The sequence below is a fragment of the Elephantulus edwardii genome, unplaced genomic scaffold, assembly GCF_000299155.1.
Source record: "Elephantulus edwardii isolate Elephantulus edwardi_28Jun2011 unplaced genomic scaffold, EleEdw1.0 scaffold00211, whole genome shotgun sequence".
In the NCBI taxonomy this organism is placed as follows: domain Eukaryota; kingdom Metazoa; phylum Chordata; class Mammalia; order Macroscelidea; family Macroscelididae; genus Elephantulus; species Elephantulus edwardii.
In genome coordinates this window covers 955,451-976,885 of record NW_006399961.1, presented here as the reverse complement: position 1 = coordinate 976,885, position 21,435 = coordinate 955,451, and the positions used below count along the sequence as shown (strand labels likewise).

At 44.7% G+C, this 21,435-nt stretch overlaps 1 protein-coding gene across 2 annotated transcripts in view; it reads right to left on the bottom strand.

Annotated features, from left to right (window-relative positions):
* Positions 1–6,410: 6,410 nt before the first annotated feature.
* The window catches only part of SYN3 (synapsin III), a 785,331-nt gene continuing 770,306 nt past the window's right edge, over positions 6,411–21,435 (bottom strand). For both annotated transcript variants that reach the window (XM_006897530.1, XM_006897529.1), the window contains 3 exons: positions 20,674–20,761; positions 11,236–11,521; positions 6,411–6,543 (listed from right to left, as the gene is read on the bottom strand). In XM_006897530.1, coding sequence (XP_006897592.1) covers positions 6,411–6,543; positions 11,236–11,521; positions 20,674–20,761 — 507 coding nt within the window. The remainder of the gene's footprint in view (positions 6,544–11,235; positions 11,522–20,673; positions 20,762–21,435) is intronic.

Here is a 21,435-nt window from a genome sequence, read left to right as displayed (position 1 = left end):
TCATGGCCTCTTTTTGCTCGCCTGCACTTGGACAGAGTGTCAAGCTTTGACTTCTACCTGCCCTCTTTATGGAGCCTGAACAAGGAGTGAGACAGAGGTCCTAGCTCCCCACTGCACATAGACCCCCGAACCTGCTGCCCCTGAGCCGATGGAAGGAAACAGGCTGAGCAGTTGGTGGGTTCAAACTGCTGCCCTGCCAAGCACTTAACTGCTGCACCATCGGGCTTCTGGTGAGCCTTCTGTGCCATAACTATGGTAAAGAATCCTTTGAGTAAACTCCAGTTGAGTGGCTGAGATTCTTGGGAAATACAAGGACTTAACTCACTCACTGAGAGCATTGGACACAGTGGATGCAGCAGTGGGTTTAAACCCAGCAGAGATAGGGACATGGTGCAGAATTTTGCTCTACTGTACACAGGGCCCCCTGTGAGTCACAGCCAACTCAGCAGCACCCAACAGCAACGTGGTCTCCCCCAAACTACATGCGTGCAGATGAACAGAAGATTATTTCAGTGCAGTGTATAAAATGTATTACATCATGGGTCTGGACATGTCTGCTTCGTTATAAAAGTCAGGCTGGCTGGTTTGAGAAAAGGACTTGTGTTCCTTTGGGTTGAAATATCTGAATGCTGAGAATGTTTTAGAGAAAAGGGAGAGAGTAGAGGAAATCGAAGAGAGGCCATGCTGATGCTGTTTAGGGAGGCACTAAACAGCTCGTCGAGGACCAGGTGAGTTAAGGGATGATGGCAAGGACATCATCCCTGAAGAAAGAAAAAAGGTCATTACAAACACAGAAGAAAGAAAAACCCCCAAAATATAGATGTCAGAAGGGACAAGAAATTGCACCGGAGTGTCAAGAAGACAAAGGGAAAACATGTTGAAGTAAAAGAGCTGAACAGGAGATTTCGAAGGACAGCTTGGGAAAACAAAGCACACAGTTTTATAATGGAATGTGCAGAGAGCCGGAATTGGAGAATAAAAAGGGAAGAACTTGCTCTACATTCCGTAAGCCTCGAGTCGCAATATTGAAAGATACTGTGGGAAATACATTGAATGACCCAGAAAGCATCACAAGAAGATGTCACTGCCCCAAAAGAACTGACTGACACTGGAAAAATATCAAGAAGTACCATGTGATCAGGAGCCAATGGTAATGAAGGAAGAAGGTGAAGCATCATTGGGGACCATGGCAAAATAGAAGGCCCGGGAATTGATAGGATACCAATTGACTTGTTTCAGTTAACAAATGCAGCCCTAGATGTGCTCACAGGTCTCTACCCAGAAATTTGGAGGACAGCTGTCTGGCTAATGGATTGGAAGAGGTTCATCTTTGTTCTCATTCCCAAGAAAGGCGATTCAACAGAGTGTAAAAACTATTGAACACTATCATTAATATCACATGTAAACAAAGTCCTGCTGAAGATCATTCAAAACCGACTAGAGCAGAATATAGATGGGGAACTGGCAGAAGTTCAAGCAGAATTTAGAAGAGGTGATAGTCGCAGGGAGATCATTGCCGATGTCAAATGGGTCCTGGCTGAAATTAAACTAGAAGAATGTCTATTTATGCTTTATTGACTATGCAAAGGCATTTGACTATGTGGATCATAACAAGTTAGGACTAACATTGAGACGAATGGGAATCCCAGAGCATTTAGTTGTGCTCACGTGAAAACCTATACCTAGACAAGGAGGCTGTTGTGTGAACAGAGCAAGGGAACACTGCATGGTTTAAGAAGGGGTGCTCTCTCCATATCTGTTCAATCAGTATGCGGAGCAAATAATCGAGAAGCTGGACTCTGAAGAGGAATGTGGCATCAGGATCGGAGGGAGAGTCATAGTAACATGCATTATTATATAGATGACATAACCTTGGTTGTTGAATGTGAGGAACACTTGAAGCACTTGTCGCAGAAGATCAAACAGCCTTCAGTATGAATTGCATGTCAATGTCAAGAAAAAGATTTTGACCACCAGACTGACAGGCAGCATCATGATAGATGGTGAAAAGATTGAAACTGTCAACATCATCTTACTTGGATTCACAGTTAACACCCTTGGTATCAGCATTCAGGAAATTAAGAGACATATTGTACTAGGGAAGTATGCAGTTCAGGACTGCTCCAGATTATTGAGGAGTAATGATACCAGTTTGAGGACTAAGGTGTGTCTGGTTCAGGCCATGGTCTTTCTGATCACTTGCTATGCATCTGAGAGCTGGGCAAGGAATAAGGATGACAGAAGAATTATTTATGCCTTTGAGCTGTGGTGTTGGAGAAGAGTGCTGGATATTCCCTGGACTGTGAAAAGAACAAATATATATCTTGGAGAGAGTGCCGCCAGAATGCTCTTTGGAGGCAAGGATGATGAAGCTTCACCTCATGTACTTAGAGCATGTTGCTAGGAGGGACTATTCCTTGGCGAGGGACATGATGCTCAGAAAGGTAGAAGGTAAGTGAAGGGGAGGTAGACACTTGACTAGATTGACACGGTGACTGCTACAGTGGCCCTGCTGTGTCAGGAAGTGTGAGGATGGCACAGGATAGAACAGTGTTCAGTTCTGTTGTTCATAGGGTCACTATGGGTTGTACTTGACTCCACAGCACCTAACAACAACAAGACCTCCAGCATGTTGTGCTAACCCATCTATGGCCTGTTTCCCTGCAGTTCTAGTCTACCAGCCATGGCACGGAGACCGATAAACAATCTTCTACCATTATGATTGAAATCCTTGAGATCCTGATGGAGTGACACTAATTTGAGGCCTACTCACCAGCAATGGGATTTTTGAGTTTTGCTTGAGGCTTTGGGCAGTGCAAATGGTTAATGCTCCGCCAGTAACCAAATCATGGGAATTTCAAGTCCACCATCACTTGGGAAGGGAGGCTTGACATTCTACACTGGGAAAGTGGCCATTGCTACTCCATAGAGCATAGTTTTGCCAACACCTGTAAAGTCTTGTTTACCAAAGGTAGGGGTCTGCAGCTGTGCTGAACTGTCAGGCAGCATTCCAGCATGATATCTCACGCCCACCTTCTCTCCCCCAGCTCAGTGTTGTTTTGATTTTAGTATGTCTCCCAAGCACCTGGTAAAGATTTAACAAAGGCGCAGTTTTCTGGGCTCATGACGCAGCCATGCTCATACCCTTGGTCTGAAACGGGCCATCCTCTGGCTCCTCTCCCCCACTTCCAACCCACTGGATTTCTCCTTTGGGAGAAAGGCGGATCTTCTCCTCCCGTGGGATTCACAGTCTTGAACACCTGTTTCTGTATCTACCTCCACACTTGGCCCACGCATGACTCACTCTTTGGGTGACTTTGCTCAACCTAGTGACACTGGGTGGTGTGTCCGAAGCAATATTTTGTAACTGTGAGAATCTGGTGAGATGCTTTGCATTCTATTCCTCTTCATAGCCAGTGAAGCAAAGTGGTGCTGTCTCAGCCACTTCCTGTGCTCCCCGGATGTCTGAAACATGGGATTCCAGCGTTACCCCGGCCCTGGCAGTTCTCTTGCCCTTTTATTCTGAGTGGAGCACAGACTTCTTTCCTGGAAAGATCCACCTCTGAGTAATATGGATGAGGGTGTTTTGTGGAGTTCTCCTCCCTATTTATTTTTTAATGGAAGAAACCAAACTAAGTCCTGTAACTCTGTGTGAGAATCTTCATAACCAGGCAGAGCTCTAAGTCCTTCTACAGGAAAACCTCATCTGTCATTGTCAAAAAAGAAGGCAGGACCAAGACTCGTGAAGGCTGCTGGCCTCTGCCATGACAACCAACTTGTCAGGGCCACTTGGGGGAAGGTTTTCTGCTCCTGCTGTAGCAAGTTTCAGAGATCCCCTAGGAAGAGGCCATTAGCTGAAAGGTGGTGGACTATGGGATGTGCTCTGGTCACTTCCCAGTGATCACCCATGTGTGTTGTGCTGCATTTGTGTGTGTAATGGGATTATCAGGGTCCTGCGCGGATGGCCAGTCTTCAAACTTTACATTACTGAAAATTTTCTTTCTTAAAGTTACCTGCCTTTGACTTTTGAACTTCATCCTCTCGCTTCACCTGGATTTCCCAAGTTGCTGGAGCCTGGTGGAAGGATTCAGTCAGGCACCAGCAGGAGAGGGAGGGGTTCTACAAAAGTAGAAGCTGGCGTGTCATCATCATAGCCTCAGTCCACCTCCCCAAAGCCTGGTCATGGTTGGTGTGGACCCCATGGTCCTTTCTGTATTTAGACCAAGGGGTTTAAGTAGAACGTGTTGAGTGAGGCCGGCTCACTGCTGCTCTGTTAGGGATCTGATTACGCACTGGGCCATCTCTCAGCTGCCTGGGGAAGCATTTCCAGCAGCTCCCGGCCAGCCCAGTTTCGTGACATTGCATAGGTTCAGTGAAAAGGAGGGTGGTGTATTATACTGAACTCAATAGAGAATATGGGTGATTGGGGGTATGGGTGGGGACTGCTTTCAAGGAAAAGAACCAGGCCCCTCCTAGTTCACCCTTTAACTGACCCACAACCGTTTTATTTGACTGTTAATACCAGCCAATGTCAATCTGGTCTAAACCCATCAAGGTCTCCCGCTGACATATAATGGTTCCCACAGACATTAGCAACTAGACTTCCCTGATCTTTGTATTATACCGGGGTTGCTATTGATTCCAGAATCCAAGACCAGAGGAAAGGGGACTTCCACAGCAGTCCAGTTTTCCTTGCTTTCAAGATTAGGCTGATCAGGAAAGAGGATAAGGAAGAGGTGGACGACCGTAGAGCACAGATGGCTGGCTGAGAGGAACAAGACCAGCATCTCTGCGTTTGAGGCAATCTCTGGCTCCTCCTGTGCCCGAAGGCCAGCTTCCAGCCTGGCTCTGCTGAAGTCAGGTGGCCTCGTGCAAAAGGAAGGAGAAGGTCTCTGGTCTGGTGTGCACACCTGTCTGGCTTTGAAGGACCAGGAAGGTGGTGACCACTTCTGGGGACCTATATTGGTCTCAACTGATGACTAAACCATCATCTTCTTTGGGGTATGTTTAGAAGCTGCTCCAGGCCAAGGGCATTTTCCTTTTTATCTCTTATGAGCAGTGAAGGAAGGCATACCTCAGATCTCAGAATGGTCTGCAGGAGGGCAACATGGCTAAATGATAATCTTGTGAGCCCTACTGGGGACTGGGAGGCTGGTTCTGGCATCTACGATGTTTCTAGCACCAGGTACTTGATGACACCAGATACCCCTGAATCCCTTCTGCTGCTGGAGGTCGTCCAGTGGAGAGAAAAGCGCACTGGTAAAGGGGAGTCAAGGCTGTCTTTTCCAGCTCTGCAGTTAATTTGTTTCCTTAAGTAAGTTTAGGCTAAACTTAAATGACACCTGGTTTCTTTACTGCATGAGTCCCATTATTTCGACATATAATGTGTCTTAAGACTCTTTAATGTGCAATTAGAAAGTGTTTCCTGAACATATTTGACCATGGGACTATTTATAAAGTGGCAACCTGCTAGTTAGTGTCTTGCTGGACACAATTTGTAAAATGACCAACTAGAAGTTTCTATCATTGCACTTTCCAATCCTATACCATTGAGTTTCTTGCGGTCATCAGATGTTCTTGAGGAAGAAACATTTCTGCTGGGAAATTAAAGAGACCAACATAGGATGGGTGGAAGAGCCCTAACCAAATGCCTGCCTTGGGAATTCCAGGACCCTTTTCTCTTCTGAGAACTAGTGATGATTCCTCAAAGACCATGTGGTCGACTCCCAACTGTCCACGTTAAGATAGCACTCTGGATGGAGGCTGTGTCACAAAGTACCCCCTCTGTTTCTGCTGTATTCTGAAAGACCCCTCTTGTCACCAATGGTCAAATTTCCTTCTGTTCTCCGATGGCCCAGGTAGGTGTGCCGTATGTTCGGAGAGAGTCTCGAGCACATGGACCAAACGAACTTGAGAGATGGTGGGTTTTCCTGACTGAGCTTTTCTCCTTTTGTTTGCAAAATGCTGTCAAAAGATTATTGCCTCATTGATCGCCGAGGTCCAGCTGTAGGGTCAGCATTTGATGGAGGTGGAGAGACCCAAAGGCAAGTGACATGTGAACATGAAATATGAAAACTAGCCACAAACAGACATCTCACTTGGTTATTGGAGTCAGGGAAGCAAGCATCTGGGTGGGAGAGGGATGGGAGGCTTGTCTAGAAGCTCCAGTTTGAAGACCCTGAAGGCTCTCAAAGGGCCCACCCCTCAAGTCTGACAACACTGCAATGTTACGGTCATGGGAAATGAGAGCACATAGAGCTAATCAGTTCCTGGGTCAAAGGCATTTAGAAAGTATATATTCTCAGTCCCTCCATTCTGTTCCCAGTAGGAACCAAGGCTGAGAAGAAAAGGGAGACAGGAGAGGGGACAGTGTAATAGTGACCACTGTCCCCCACCCAACCTGGATGTGATTAGTCAGAGAACAGGCTGGCGAAGGACTTCCTCAAGTTGCGGATGGTTTCGGCCTTGGCTTCGTCTTCACTTGGTGTCCCGCGTTGGGATGTATCTGATGTGCTGAGGCTGTTAGTCAGGGATTGCGATTTGCTGAAACAAAAAGGCAAAGGGGTTAGAGGAGACAGTTCTAGATTCAGGAAATGTCTTGAGCACTTGCTTGAAAGGCACATGGGTGAGGATGAGCCCCATCATCCTAATTAAAAAGTCAGGCATCCCAACACTTTACGATGCCGCACATGTCACGCACAGTATTTATCCATCACAATACCCCTGTTGTTGTTATGTGCCGTTGAGTCGTTCGTGACTCATAGTGACCCTGTGTACAACAGCCCTAAACCCTGCTCTATCCTGTCCCAATCGCACTGTCTCTGACACACCCATCCCAATAACCCCAGTCACTGAATCAATCCATCTCATAGAGGGTCTTCCCCTCCTGTGCCTGCCCTCCAACCTCCCAGACATGATGTCCTTCTCCAACGACCCGTCCCTCCTGGCAACATGCCCAAAGTATGTCAGACAAAACCCCAGAATCCTTGCTTCCAAGGAGTAGCCTGGTTTAACCCTCTCTAGGATGAATCTGTTTGTTTTCTTGGCAGTCCATGGTACATTCAATACTCTTCTCCAGCACCACGGCTCAAAGGCATCAATTATCCTTCTGTCCTCCCTAGTCATTGTCCAACTCTCTGATGCATAACAAGCGATTGCAAAGACCATGGCCTGTATCAGGAGCACCTAAGTCTCCAGAGAGACACCGTTGCTCTTGAGTATTTTAGAGAGGTCCCTAACAGCAGACTTTCCCATCGCAATACATTTTTTGATTTCCTGGCTACTGGTGCCAAGAGTGTTGACCGTGGAGCCGAGCAAACTGAAGCCCCTGCAAGGTGGTTATTCTCACGTTCACTTATCAGCCATAGAAAATGTTACTCACACAGGGCCTGTGGGGGGTTGGTTCCAGGACTTCAGTCCCCAAATTCATGGTGTTCAAGTTCTTTATATAAAATGTGCAGTATTTGCATCCACTTCCTCAACATGCCTCTGGAAACTATGAACTTTGATAAATGTTGATCATTACAGAAAAGCTTCAGGCCTTTTGTTCATAGGGTCACTATGAGTCATGCTCGACTTGAAGGCAATTGACAACAACAACAACAACATTTGCATATAACCTACCCACACCCTCCTGTATACTTTAAATCATCTTTATATTATAATACCTAAACCCCCATCCAAAACCAAACCCAACCCACTTTCCTTGAGTTAATGTCAACTTACAGAGGCCTTCCAGCAAGTTCCCAAGGTTGTAAATCTTTACAAGATCAGATCAGAGGTAGATTTGAACTGCTGACTTTTTTTTTTTCGGGTAGCAGCATAAAACATTGTATATACCACCATCAGAGGTGCTGATAGCACCTTTCTTTTCTTTTTTTTAAAAAAACTAGTTTATTTACAAAATTCTAATATAAATTTGAACAAATTATTTCAATTTCCCTTACCCTCCCCCCAACAAGTTGTACAATCCAATAATTAATCCCCTTTCCCCCTGTACATCCACATCCCTCTGTTTCCACCCTCTCCCACCCCTCCAGGATCCTTATACTCATTCTACAATGATAGTTTTATACAATATTTATCCTTGTGGGACTAAGTTAGTTTACTCAGCATAATGCTCTCCAGTCCCTCCCAAGTTAGGCAATAATTTACAAACTTATTGCTCCTGTGTGCTGTATAGTATTCCATTGTGTGAATGTACCATGATTTCTCAATCCATTCGTTTGTAGTTGGACATTTGGGCTGTTTCCATGTTCTTGTGATGGTGATAACACCTTTCTTGTGATGTACCACTGAGTTGACTATGACTCATGGGGACCTTACCAACCACAGATCTGAACCTTGCCATATCCTGCGCCGTTCTCACTACCTCCCCATCACAAGCCTCTTGTTACAGTCTCTGTGTCAATCCATCTTGGAGGTTTTTCTTGCTTTCTCTGATCTTCCATCTTTCTCAGCACGATATCTTTTTTTCTAAAGACTGGCCCCTTCTCATTGTAAATACTATGCAAATAACCCTTTGCTGTCACTCATAGCTTGTAAAGGATTCATATCGGTCGCTATGAGTCATACTCAACACGAAGACACTTAACAACTTACGGGCGACAACAGTGACTACAACAGCGGCTTGGTGCTAAGGAGTTGCAGTTCTGCCAGCCCAAAGACACGTGGTTCAAAGCCACTAGCTGTTCCACAGGAGAAATATGGGCAGTCTCCTCCCATACAATGTATAGTTTCTGAAAATCAGCCAGGAGTCAGTTCTGACTCTATGGTACAACATGACCACTTAACTGCCCCCAGCTTTCAGTATTTTCACTGCGGAGTCGGCTGAGTCTACACATATAGAATATGGAGGGGGGCTGTCTGTCACTTGCTCAGATCTCCGCAGCAAGTCATGAAGGAGCAGCCAAGCCTTCCATTCTCCCACACCACCAGGTTGCCCAGGCTGCAGACTTTATTAACTGGCCCAATGTCTACAAGCATGCTTGGTAAACTTCAGAGGGCTGAATTAACATCAGCTTATCATTGATTATACTGTAATTTCCAAACACTAGGTTGGGAATGAAGAACTTCTGGACTCTGTTCTGCCGCTTGATTTATGTGATCATAATGACTTCTGATGTGGGCAGATGACTTCTCAGGGGCTCTGCTACCCTATCTGTAAAATGTAGGGTTGACCTAGCTGACCTTCAGGCCACTGGTAGTCCTGACATTTGGGAGTTTAATTCCCACGTCTTTCCTGAAGCCTTCATTGACAATTCCAGTCTGTTGTCCTGATTCTCACAATGTATACTGTGTGAGCAACAGTGTCCTGTTCTCTGAATGCACCACGAGTGTCAGTCTGTAGCAACCATCTGCTGAGTACGTCTTTTGTGCCAGGCCTAGCATCATGTGCTGGGGTGTAGGGTTGAGCATACTTCAGTCCCTGCCCTCAATAAGCCCACAGTCGGGTAGAGGTGACAGATGTAGGAAGATACGATGTAAATATGTCACAGGTTTAAGAGATCTGCATACAGTCTTATCGCCCATGCAAAAACATAAAACCTCTTCAGAAAAGATTTCTTTCTCTGTGTAATTACTTTCTAGAAGTAGGGATTATGATAGTTATTAACTTGTAAGCTTTGGGAAATTGGAAACAAAACACAACTACTATGGTAAATTGGCCTGCAGAAAGTGAACAGTGTTAGCTATGAAACTATGATTGTCAATATTAGATGGAATCAAGCCATGTGACTCCCAAAGCTGGGCTTCAAGAGGTCCTGATCTTTTTTGCTTTTTGTCCTTTAAGACACAGTTCTACAATGTGAGTAAGCTCAGCCTAGTTTACTTGAGAATGAGGTCCATGGAGAGAACCAGCTAACATGAGAACCAGTAACCATATATGTTAGTGATGTGAATGAGGTCCTCTCAGAAGATCCAGCCCCATGTGTTCTGCCAGAAGACCAAGACTATACGAATAACCCCTGGAGAAGAAGGTTGCCTGATTTATCAGATAAACTTATAGGACACCTGGTTAAATTTAAATTTTGGATAAAAAAATGCAAACAACTAATTTCTTTAGGATAAATGTATCTCGTGGAATGTTTGGGACATATTTATATTAAAAATGATTAATTTTTTTATCTGAAATTCAACTTTAACATGGCATCCTGTGTTTTATTTTCAACTTTATAGGAGAGGCCAGAGGAACCACCTTCCAGCTCAGCTAAGCATAGAATAAATTGACAAACCAAAAAAAATAAGAACATAAAATGATTATCTTCTTTAATCACTAAGTGCTGGGGTGGTTTGTTATTCAGCAAAGATAACTAATAATGTACTAATATTTGTAAGGTAACTCAGCTCATTGCCATGGAGTTGGAACTGACTCAGTTGACACTCCAGAGCATTTCAGAGGCTGTAAGTCACATGTAAGGGGATTATCGATAATTCTCCATTTCTCCCATGTTGCTGCTGGCGGTGTGAACCTCCAAAAAGACACTACCTCTGGGTTATTAGCACAACTCCCTGTGGTCTACACTACCAGAGCTCCCTGGATAAAGTAACGGTGGGGGCTAATCTACGTTTTTTCACCCTTCACATCTCTGTGGTGCAGTTTCTATCTTCGATACTTGTTTCTACCTTTTTAAAGTTTAGGTGAATACCTTTCTTCTTTTTCTGCCTTCTCCTGGCGAGAATGAAGATGTGGAGTGAGTCATCCTAATTGTTTGGTTCATTTTTCCCTGAATAGCCAAGCAGGAAATTGAAAAGGAATCTGGGCCCCTGACACCAGGTAGCTGCTGTACCTGGATTGTTAATGGAGGAGAAAGAAATGTTTCTCTGATTTAGGTCACTGGTACTTGGGTCCATGTTAGTTGCCAAATGGACCTTTATATTAATCTAGTCTTATTCCAAGGAAGGGTCAACTTTCATGGGAGCAGTGTCAGACTTACATCCAATCAATTTAGTTCTTCCCTTCAAAGAGAGGCCCTGCTTCCTGCAACAAAATTCTTAGAACAGATGCCCAGTGGGTCAACTGGTGCCATGTGTTCACAACTGAATCAGTTATCGTCTAGTTCTGGAAACCGAACAACTAGGAGATAATTGAAGAGGAGGCTGACACATTGTGTGGGGAAGTGTAAGCAAGGCTTTGTTGGGGTTTCCTTTGTCTTTGTACCTCTGACCTTGAACCTGCTCAGCTCTACCCATCCCCCAGTTTCACCCTATAACCTTCCAAGTTCCCAAAGCACTTACTTGAGATGGGGGTGGGGTGGTACTGACTTCTGGGACTCTTCGCCCTGTTGGGAGCTGCTGCGGCCCTGAATAGGGGGCCGGGGCTGGGAGGTGAGTGCCGGCTTGGAGGCCTGATTTGGTGAGCTGCCACCAGAGGCCCGGGCCAGCTGCGGAGAACCTGGTGACCTCTGCTGTTGTGGAGATGCAGACTGGGGGCTGACAGGCTGCTGGCCTTGCGGGGAGAGCCTCTGCTGTGAAGGGCTTCCAGACCTCGGCGGCTGAGAAGACTGAGCTTGGCGGGGGCCTCCTAGGAAGAAGAAAGCTATTAGGTTTAAAAGGATAAATATGGTTTTATTAGGCTTCTTAGGAAGCTCTGGTGGTTTGGTGGCTAGGAGCTGCACTGCCAATCCAAAGGCTGCTGGTTCGAATCCACCAACTGCTCTGCTGGAGAAAGATGGGCAGTCACTTCCTGTGCAATTTATTGCCTCTGAAAACCTTCTGGAGGGTCAGTTATGACTCTGTTCTGACAATAAGCTCCTTAGAGGCAAGGATGGTGAAACTTTGCTTCATGTTGTCGGAAAGGGTCTGTCCTTGGAAGAGATATCATGCTGGGAAAGGTGGACAATCAGAGGAAGAAAGGAGACCCTCAACGAGACAGATTGACTCAGTGACTGTGACAATGAGCTCCAGAGGGTGGGAGATTGTGAGGATAGATAGTTCGGGATAGAGCAGAGTGCAGACTTGCTGTCTCTATAAGTCATAGCTTGAAGGTACCTAACAACAACAACAACAAAGGTTTAATAATTGAGATTTAAGGGTAGTTAATGGAGCATCACCCCTCCTTCCATTTTTTATTGTGACTTGAGTGAAAGTTTTTTCAATCATCCATGCACATTTTATTCATAACATTAATTACAATACCAACCATGTCTAATTGTTCATTCATTCCATATATTGCCTTTCCCTTCACACATTTCAGTAAATATCCATTATCTATTAATTAATCTCTAAATCCTTTCCCCGTCTGCTCTTCAGGGCAAAAAAATAAGAGCAGATGTGGGAGCCTTAATCCACAATGTAAACAGACTATCAAGTATAACCCAAAATTCACAGCTGGAAAAGGCTAAGCTAGATGAATGGGAAATTCTTATGTGCATAAACATTTTCTTCAAATGAGTAAAAAGAAAAGAAGGACCTGCAGACAGGGAAAATCTATTTGGCAATGATATAGCTTACAGTTTGGAGACTAAGGTGCGCCTGATCCAGGCCACAGTCTTCACAATTACTTGCTATGCATCGTAAAGCTGGACAATGATGAGGGTATCATGATAGAATGAGATGTGATGCCTTTGAGCTGTGGTGTTGGAGAAGAGTATAGAACATATACCACGGACTGCTAAGAAAATGAACAGGTTCATTCTGGAGAGGATGAAATAGGCTGCTCTTTGGAGGCAAGGATTCTGAAGCTTCATCTGACATACTTTGGACATGTTGCAAGGAGGGACCAGTCCTTGGAGAGGGACATCATGCTTGGGAGGGTCGAGGAACAGAGAAAGAGAGGGAGACCCTGGATGAGATAGATCGATTCAGTGACTATAGTAGTGGGGGTAGGTGTGTCAGAGAGAATAAAGTTGGCACAGAATAGAGCAGGGTTCAGAGCTGTTGTACATAGGGTTGCTATGAGTCGCACGTGACTTGACAGCACCTAACAACAATATCTTATAAGAGACTCATATTTAAAATCAATAGAGAATTTCAATTCCTCAACAAGAAGAATACAGACAATCCACTTACAAAATTGACAGGCAGAATATAGGAAAGGTCTCTTCACCAAAGAAGACATACAGATGGTCAGCAAACACCTGAAGAAATGCTCAAGACCACTAGCTATTACAGAGATGCAAATAAAAACGGGGTATCACCTCACCCCAGCAATAGTATAACTGTTCTTATGACAGTTAAAAACCCATAAAAACAATACCTAACTAGAAGGGCCCTGGTGGCACAAGTGTGCTGATCCTTGGAAGGAAGATGTGAACATCTGCTTCCACGAAGATGACATCAGCTGAAACCCTACGGAGGTTCTACGGGGTCTCATCCGGTTGTCATGAGTTGGAATCAATTCAGTGGTATTTAAAAAAAACAAGAAACATTAGGGAAATTATTGCATAGGGATCCACTTCATTTCCCCCTCTTTTTTGTGATAGCATGTTCTAGTAGAGTAAGAGACCCGTTGATCTCAAATTCAAACATCTATGGAAACTGGTTATTATGTAAAAAAATAAAGCAGGTAAGCGCAAAAAGTGCCATATAGGCCTATAACATTTTTCTTACTTGAAATAACTTTGGTTCAGTGAGATATTTCTCTAAAGAGGTGCAAACCCGAAGAAAACGACATTGGCACTTGAAGCCTTGCTGTGACAATAACGAGGAGTAGGGCCTGAGAGGAGGAAGAGAAAGTCTTCGCTGCATTTGAGAAAGAAGAGAGACTCTTTGCTGTATTTGCTATCCATAGTAGACGGCTGTTTGTGGAATGCACGCCCATTATTTCTAGAGCTTCTGTTTTATCATAAGAAACCGGAAATCTAGATGCTTGTGGAAAATCTCTTGATAAATTTTTGGCTTACTTTTTAGTTTTTAATCGCCGTGCAAGTCAAAGAGTATCTCTGTTTTGTACTTACACCTTAAGCAATGGTGTTACTAGGCTTGGTATCATCCAGCATGGTAACTTATGGTGTCCCCAAAGACCTCTTCTCCTAGCAGACCAGACAGAATCCTTAGTAATGCTTATTATCAATGTTACTAATAGAATGGCATGTGATGAATACAGCTATAAAGTGCTTAATGTGGTCTTCCTTGCTGTTGTCGTTAGGTGGTATCGAGTAGAGTCCGACTCATAGCGACCCTCAGTGGACTGAAGCCTGGTCCGATCTGTGCTATCCTCAGCCTCTGCTGTGCCCAAGCCCACTGGTGCATTACATTACATTAAGTAATGGGCTGTTAACAAAAACATTGGCAGTTTGAAACCACCAGCCACTCTGAGGAAGAAAGATAGGTAGTTTCCTTCTGTAAAGACTCATAGTCTTAAAAAATGTGACGGAAGGTCACCATGACTTGGGAACAATTTGACTGCAGTATGTTAATGGACCTAGGTGAAAGGTTTTTGTTGTTATTATGACAAGATTTATTTATTTGGCATGTAAGAGGCTTATTCAGAGGTGGTTTTAATAAACACTTGCGGAAAGACAGAAACAATGGCGGGGGACGGGGGAGGGGGGAGAAGTTGGGCTTCATTGCAACAGATGTCTCAGTCAAGCCCACTAGGAGTTCTAGTATTGGCTGGCCCTTCAGGTGTGCCCTACATTGAGGGAAGACCAGTTAGCTTGCAGGATTAAGAATGAAGCAGGTTGATGAATGCACAAAGCATTTGCAAGAACAACTGAATCTTTGTGTCCCCAGGACGTTCACTGGCCGTGGCCTCTGGAAGGAGAGCATGTCTGTGAGGAATGCCCCCTTCCCCAGTCCGAGGCATTTCCAGAAGGACTCAGCTGAGGCATGTCAGGTGGCACGCTTTCCTCCCTGGAAGGATCAGTGCACACCACAGCATCGCACTGGGAAACTCTGCTGTCAGGGACCTTGCCAAAGTGCTAGAGTGCAAAGATGTCAGTCAGTTTGAAGTCTGAGGTTCACCTCATTCAAACTATGGTCTTTTTGCTACATCTGAAAGTTGGACAGTGGCTAAGGACGACAGCAGAATTGGTGCCTTTGGGTTGTGGTGCTGGAGAAGAGCACTGACTATTCCGTGGACTGCCAAAAGGACAAATGACCATGTCTTGGAAAAGGCGCAGCTCCCTGGAGGCAAGGGCAGTGACACTTCTTCTGACATCCTTTGAGACATCCTTTTGGGACATGTTGTTGTTAAGAGGTGCTGGTCTTCAGAAAAGGACGTCATGCTTGGATAGGTGGAGGGTCAGAGAAGGAGGGGAAAACCCTAATGAGATAGACTGACTGAAGCTCAAGTGTGTCGGAGGTGACAGGGATAACACAAGGTTCAGGCACACGGTGAACAGTTTTACTGTGAGTCAGAGCTGCCTCGATGGCACTTAACACTAACACCACTACCAACAACAGCAACAGCAGCAGCAGCAGCAGCATTCACTACAGTTCACCTCTTGCCCTAATCCAATTGCTTTGAATGAATTATGGAAGCAGTTCTCTTAGGAACTGAAGGGCATTTTTAATAAGAAAGAATAAATCTCTGCTGAAAAGAGACAATAATTTTGGTGACTTCCTCAGACAAAGTTACCCAATGCGGTTTGCACCCAGGAGAAACACCATTGGCCCCACCACATTCCTTTGTCCCCAGTCAACACTACCTTGCAAATTCTAAACACTCACATAGTGTTTGCTGAGTCCTTATTACATACCTGGGATTCATCAGGAGACACCTAGTGATTTCTTCAAGCTATTTGCAAAGCAAACAGTGGAATGTTTTTCATTCACACACATATAAAGCCTATTAATTAAAGGATAGAAAATATTTGCCTAAGCTCAGATTAATGGAAAAAAAAAGAGATGAAATTCATTGAAAGAAAGCTTCACTTTGGGCTTTAAATGAACAAGTTAATAATGTGCTCTTGTTATTCTGGGAACTCAATGAAAGCATTATTTCCCAATTAGCCTCGTTATTTTTAATCTGGACATTAATTCAGTGGACATTTTCTCTAATTGCCTTAATTGGCTTTTAAAAGGGTTGCTTTTCAACTCCCAGCAAGTGTGTTCAGACTGATGTCCTAAAAATAAGAATTCTTTATGAGGCAAGACTGTACTCTGGGCCTCAGGAGGAAATCCGAATACAGGAGATTTTGTGTTTTCAAAATGCCCTGTAGATGTGTTTTAATGAGTAAGTTGTGGGGCAAGGTGGGAAAGATGGGCACAGCCAGGTGCCTGCGAAGGGTAATGAATAAGGATAAATGAAGGCCATTTAGAATTAGGAAAGTACTGACAGGTATCAGGGCCCTTTCACCATAACTCAGTCGACCTGTATGCTTAGGAAATAGTCTCAGAAGTTGGCCTATATGAAGAGCACCACATCAACAGGACTGGAGGAAGAATCATCCACAATCGGTGATATACAGATGACAACAGGGAGCTTGGGTGGCCTCGTGGTAAGGAGTTATGTTGCCATCCCAAAGGCAGGGAGCTCGAATTCTCCAACTATTCTGAGGGAGAAGGATAGGCAGTCTCCTCTGAGATTCACAGTCTCTGAGAACCCGATGGAGGGTCGGTGATGAGTTGGTTCTAATTTGGTGGTACATAACAACAACATGCAGATGGTACAACCTTGCTTGCCAAAAAAAGAAGAAGACTTGATGCACTTATTGATGATGTTTAAAGACTATATAGCCTTTGGTATGGATTCTACCTGAAAGTAAAACCAAACAACTAAAGCACAAAGTCCTCACAACTGGACCAATAAACAACACCATCATAAACAGAAAAGACTGATGTTGGCAAAGCTTTCATTTTACTTGGATTCACAATCAATGCTCATTGAAGAAGCCGTCAAGAAATCAAATAACTGATTTAATCTCCTTGTCAAAAATCAGTTGACCATAAATAGATGGGCTGATTTCTGGGTTCTCAATTTTATTCCATTGATCTATGTGTCTGTCATTGTACCAGTACCATGCTGTCTTAACTGCCACAGCAGTGTAGTAGGATTTGAAATCAGGGAGTGAGATGCCTCCTACCTTTTTTCTATTTTTAAGGAGTGCTTCGCTTATTTGGGGCTTCTTTCTATTCCAAATGAAGCTGGAGATTGCCTTTTCCATCTCGTTGAAGAATGGGATTGGTAGTTGTATTGGGATTGCATTGCTGTAGAATGGGACTGACATCAGGATTAGGGTAAGAATGAGAAAAATTGGATGAATTATGTATACTGCATTGAAACCAATGAGGGAGAGAACAGTTTAAAAGCAATATATTTTAGGGCATTATGATTATCATGAGAGTCCGGAATGAAGGTTGCAGAGTGGCGTATACTCGGGGTAGGGGTGGTGGGGGATGTGGGGGATTGTATACCAATGAAGGAATTTTTCTTTTACTTTTCAAAGAGAAGAGTGAACTGGGGGTGGGGGTGGGGTGGGTGGGGAGAAACGTGCAATAATGAATGAATGGAAATCCAAAATCTCTGTAAATGTTCATCGAAATTAATTTAAAAAAAAAAGAAAAATCAAATAACCTTTGTGCTGGGCAGATTTACTGCAATGGACCACTTTAGAACAGGACCGCTTTAGAACGCTATGGAGCAAAGATGTCACGTCGAGGTGCATCTGACCCAAGCGGTGGTATTTTCAATTGCCTCTTTGAAAGCTGGGCAATGAATAAGGAAGACCGAAGAACTGATGCCTTTCAACTGTGGTGCTGCCAAACACTATTGTCTATATCATGGATGGCCAAGAGGACAAACTCATCTGTCACAGAAGCAGTGTATCCAGCGTGCTCCTTAGAAGGGCATGCTGTACGGAGGGGCCAGCCCTTGGAGGAAGGCCTCATGCTTGGTAAAGTGTAAGGTCAGTGTGAAAGAGGACGACTCAGGTGAACTGACACAGTTACAGCAACGGGTGTGAATGCAGCAGTGACGGTGGGGCAGGCACAGAGCAGGCAGGGTTCTGTTGTGCATGGGTCCCTGCGAGTCAGGGGCAGCTTGATGCACCCAGCACAGCAAGGCCTCCTGAACTGTGAGGTGATGCATTTCTGCTCCTCAAAGCCACTCGCTTGTGGTTATTTCTGCTACAGCAACAGCAGGAGACCAAGACCTCCACTAAATGGAGCACCTTGCTAACGGCTTTGCTTGCCTGAGTTCATCCTACTTCTCAGTACCTGACGACTTCACGATTGAAGCATCTGATATGTTGGAGAAATGACTTATAAGCTTCTGAAGACAAAGGCCATGAGACATGGAACTAGGATCAGACACGTGGACATCTGCCTGAAGAAAGAATGCCGATAAGACGTAACTGTTGAGCCACTTCTGACCCCTAGCGACCCTCTGGTGTCCGACGCTGTGCATCTATATTGGTAATGTTCATTTTCCTCCCACAGATCAACTAGTGAATTTGAACTTAGATCTTTAAGTTAGCAGTGCATCATACATACACACCAGGCTACCAGAACGCTCTGGAGAGGAAAAGTAAAAAGCTCAATTGTGCATGGGCACAGACAATGAGGCTTTTCAGAAATGTCTTCTCTTCTAGGGAAAGAAGTCTAAACCAGAAAGCTAGATGGGCTATTTCATTGAAGGCTCTGGGAGAGAATGTTATTAAGTACCACAGGCTGGTTTCCCTTCCCCCAAAAATGAACCTGCTCCTTTAATAAAAGTGATTGGGGATACTACTGTACAGCAGGAACCTCTTCTTTCTGAGAGGGTTTTGAGCAGATCCTTACATGATTGGTGCGAAGCTGCTCTGGGGCTTGGAGGCGGGCACTTTGAGCAGTACATGCACCCAGAAGTCACTCCTTCCCAGAGGGGCCATGGGGCTGTCTCCTGAGGCTGTAAGAAAGCAGCTGGCTTTCTGTGAGAAAGTGACATAAGTGGGGGCCGCTGCTTTTGCCTCTGACTGTTTTTTAAATCTAGTTACCAACAGTTTGTCCCTTCTCTAACTAACTATGGGGCCAGAGTCTCAATCTGTCATCCCATGATGGTTTATGTGTTGCTATGATGCTGGAACCAATGCCAGTGGCACCTCTAACCCCAGCAGGGCCACCTGGTGGAGGAAGCCGAGACCGCTGGGCAGAGCTTTCACACGCAGTCTAACAAGAAAGGCTTGACGTTTTCATTCTGAAAATTAGGATATGATTCAACAAGCTGCTAGAAGATGGCACAGGACCAGTGTAGACATCAGAACGGATGCCACTAACGATCCCAGCGACATGGTGATGACAGGGTATTTTCTGAGGAAGAAGTTCATCCGGAAGGCTCTATTTTCCTTTCTTACTCCAGCTGCTTGGCTCACAAATCTATAATCAGGCCCAACTCGTGTCTAGGATGCTTATGTGCTTTCTAGAAGATCTGAAAGACTAAACTTTTAAGACTGCTTTTTTTTGTTGTGTTTTGTTGGGCGAAGCCTCAACTTGTACTGCTGTAAGAAGAGAGTACGAGGTTTCTACTCTAATGTGGTGGGAGGGATGAAAAACAAGAACTCAGATGCACAGCTATTCCTTGGAGCTAGTGCAGGTTTGGGCTCAGAGAACCACATAAAGCGAGTATCGTAATAATGCCAGCCACGCTGGGTGGCGGGACAGATAATACACAGTGAGGATTTGATTGTTGTTACCGTGCGCCCCCAAGAGAGAAATGACCCACAGCTGACTCTCCAGTGGGTTTTCAGAGCAGTCAATGATAACATGGAAGGGGGTTTTGAATTTTTTTTCCCATGGAGAAGCCGGTGGATTCAAACCGTGTACCCTTGGGGTGGCAGCACAATTCCTTACCTCTAAGCCACCAGAGCTCCATGACTGGGCATCAATCAATTCTAATTATCATAAAATAAGTCAGTCATGAATGATTGAAAGAAAACCCAATATGATTTGTACACTTTCACTCAAAGAAAAGAATTTAAAAAAACAAACCAACCAACCAAAGACTGAGAAAGAAGGGATAAATAACGTATACTGTATTGAAACAAATGAGGGAGAGAACTGTTTAAGTGATAAATTATTAGGTATTATTGTCAGGACAGGAGTCCAGAAAGAAGGCTGCAAAGTAGAGTAGACTTGGGGGGAAGGATTATGTACCCATGAAAGAATTTTAATTTTCAAAGAGAAGAGCAAATTGGGAGGGGGGTTGGTCAGGGAGAAAAGTGCAACAATGAAAGAATGGAAATCCAAAGTCTCTGTAAATGTTCATCAAAATTAATAACCCCCAACCCGAAACAATAATACCAGTCGCATGAATTTTTGGGTTTCCAAGGGTATAGAAAAGTCATGTTTCCACTGTAGTCTGTTAAATGTGCCATTGCATTATGAAAAATTTGAAACATTGCAAGAATGAAACTGAGACACAGAAACTCAAAGTGAGTTGAGTTTCTCAAAGTGCTGTGAGCACTCAAAGCGCTGGTGGAAAAATAGCGCCCACAGACTTGCCTGAGGCAGAGTCGCTACAAAGCTTCATTGTGTTTCGTTTCTAAAGAACAGTATCTATGATGTGCAATGAAGCAAAGTCCAGTGACAGGAGGAATGCGTGGGTCTAGCACAGAGCCAGCTACTGAGAATGTTTACTTTCTGTCACCTCTTCCTCCTTTGCTGACCAGGAGATGCCACACCTCATCTCATCCCTTCAGCCTATGGCGTTGGTGCAGGTAGTCTGTGGGTCAAGTATTAGGATGGCTCCCAAGAAGCACCTAACACTCTTCCTGAGGTGGGTCCCTCCATCCCCTGGCTGGCCAATGGTCCTACCTTGGGTGGGCGGGCGTGGCTGGGGCTGGCCTAGCTGAGGCACCAGCTGAGCTTGTCCTGGGGATTTTGCTGGCTTCATCGGTGGGGCCTGGAGGAGGAGAAAAGGAGCCATTGTGGTCACCACGGCCACCACTTGCCTGGGGTAGCGTGAAGGGTGAAGATTTTAAAGTAAGATCTTGCTAGTACTGAGGTAAAAAAAAAAGAAGCATATATTGGACACATCTTAAGTGTTCATTGTGATGCATTTTAACCTAGGTCTGCCTGTGTATAACCACAACCTGGATTAAGACAGACATTTCCCAGAAGGCTGTGCTGTTGCCCCATCCAGGCGACCAGGCACTGCAGGACACCATTCCCCTGACCTCTCTAACAGGAGACTCGCTTTTTTGTGCATTGTGTGAGGGGGGCAAGGTTTGGACACTAGCTTTTGCAGAAAGCTGTGAGGCCAGTGAGTTATTTGGAGAATTGTAGTTTATTGTGAAGGCAGGAGCTACCTGGGGCATGGCGGGTGCAGAGTGAAATGGAAGACAGTTGTCTACTGACTGGTGCCCTGCGTGTGTGCACACACTCCGACACACATTCACACACTCACACAAACTCACAGGTTCTCACACACAAACTCACATACCCATGTGACCTATTCCCACCGACTCACACACACATTCACACACTGTCATACACACACTTACTCACTACACTCACACACGGTCACATTCACACACACATTTTTGCATATAATCGCTCTGTCTCTCTCTCTCTCTC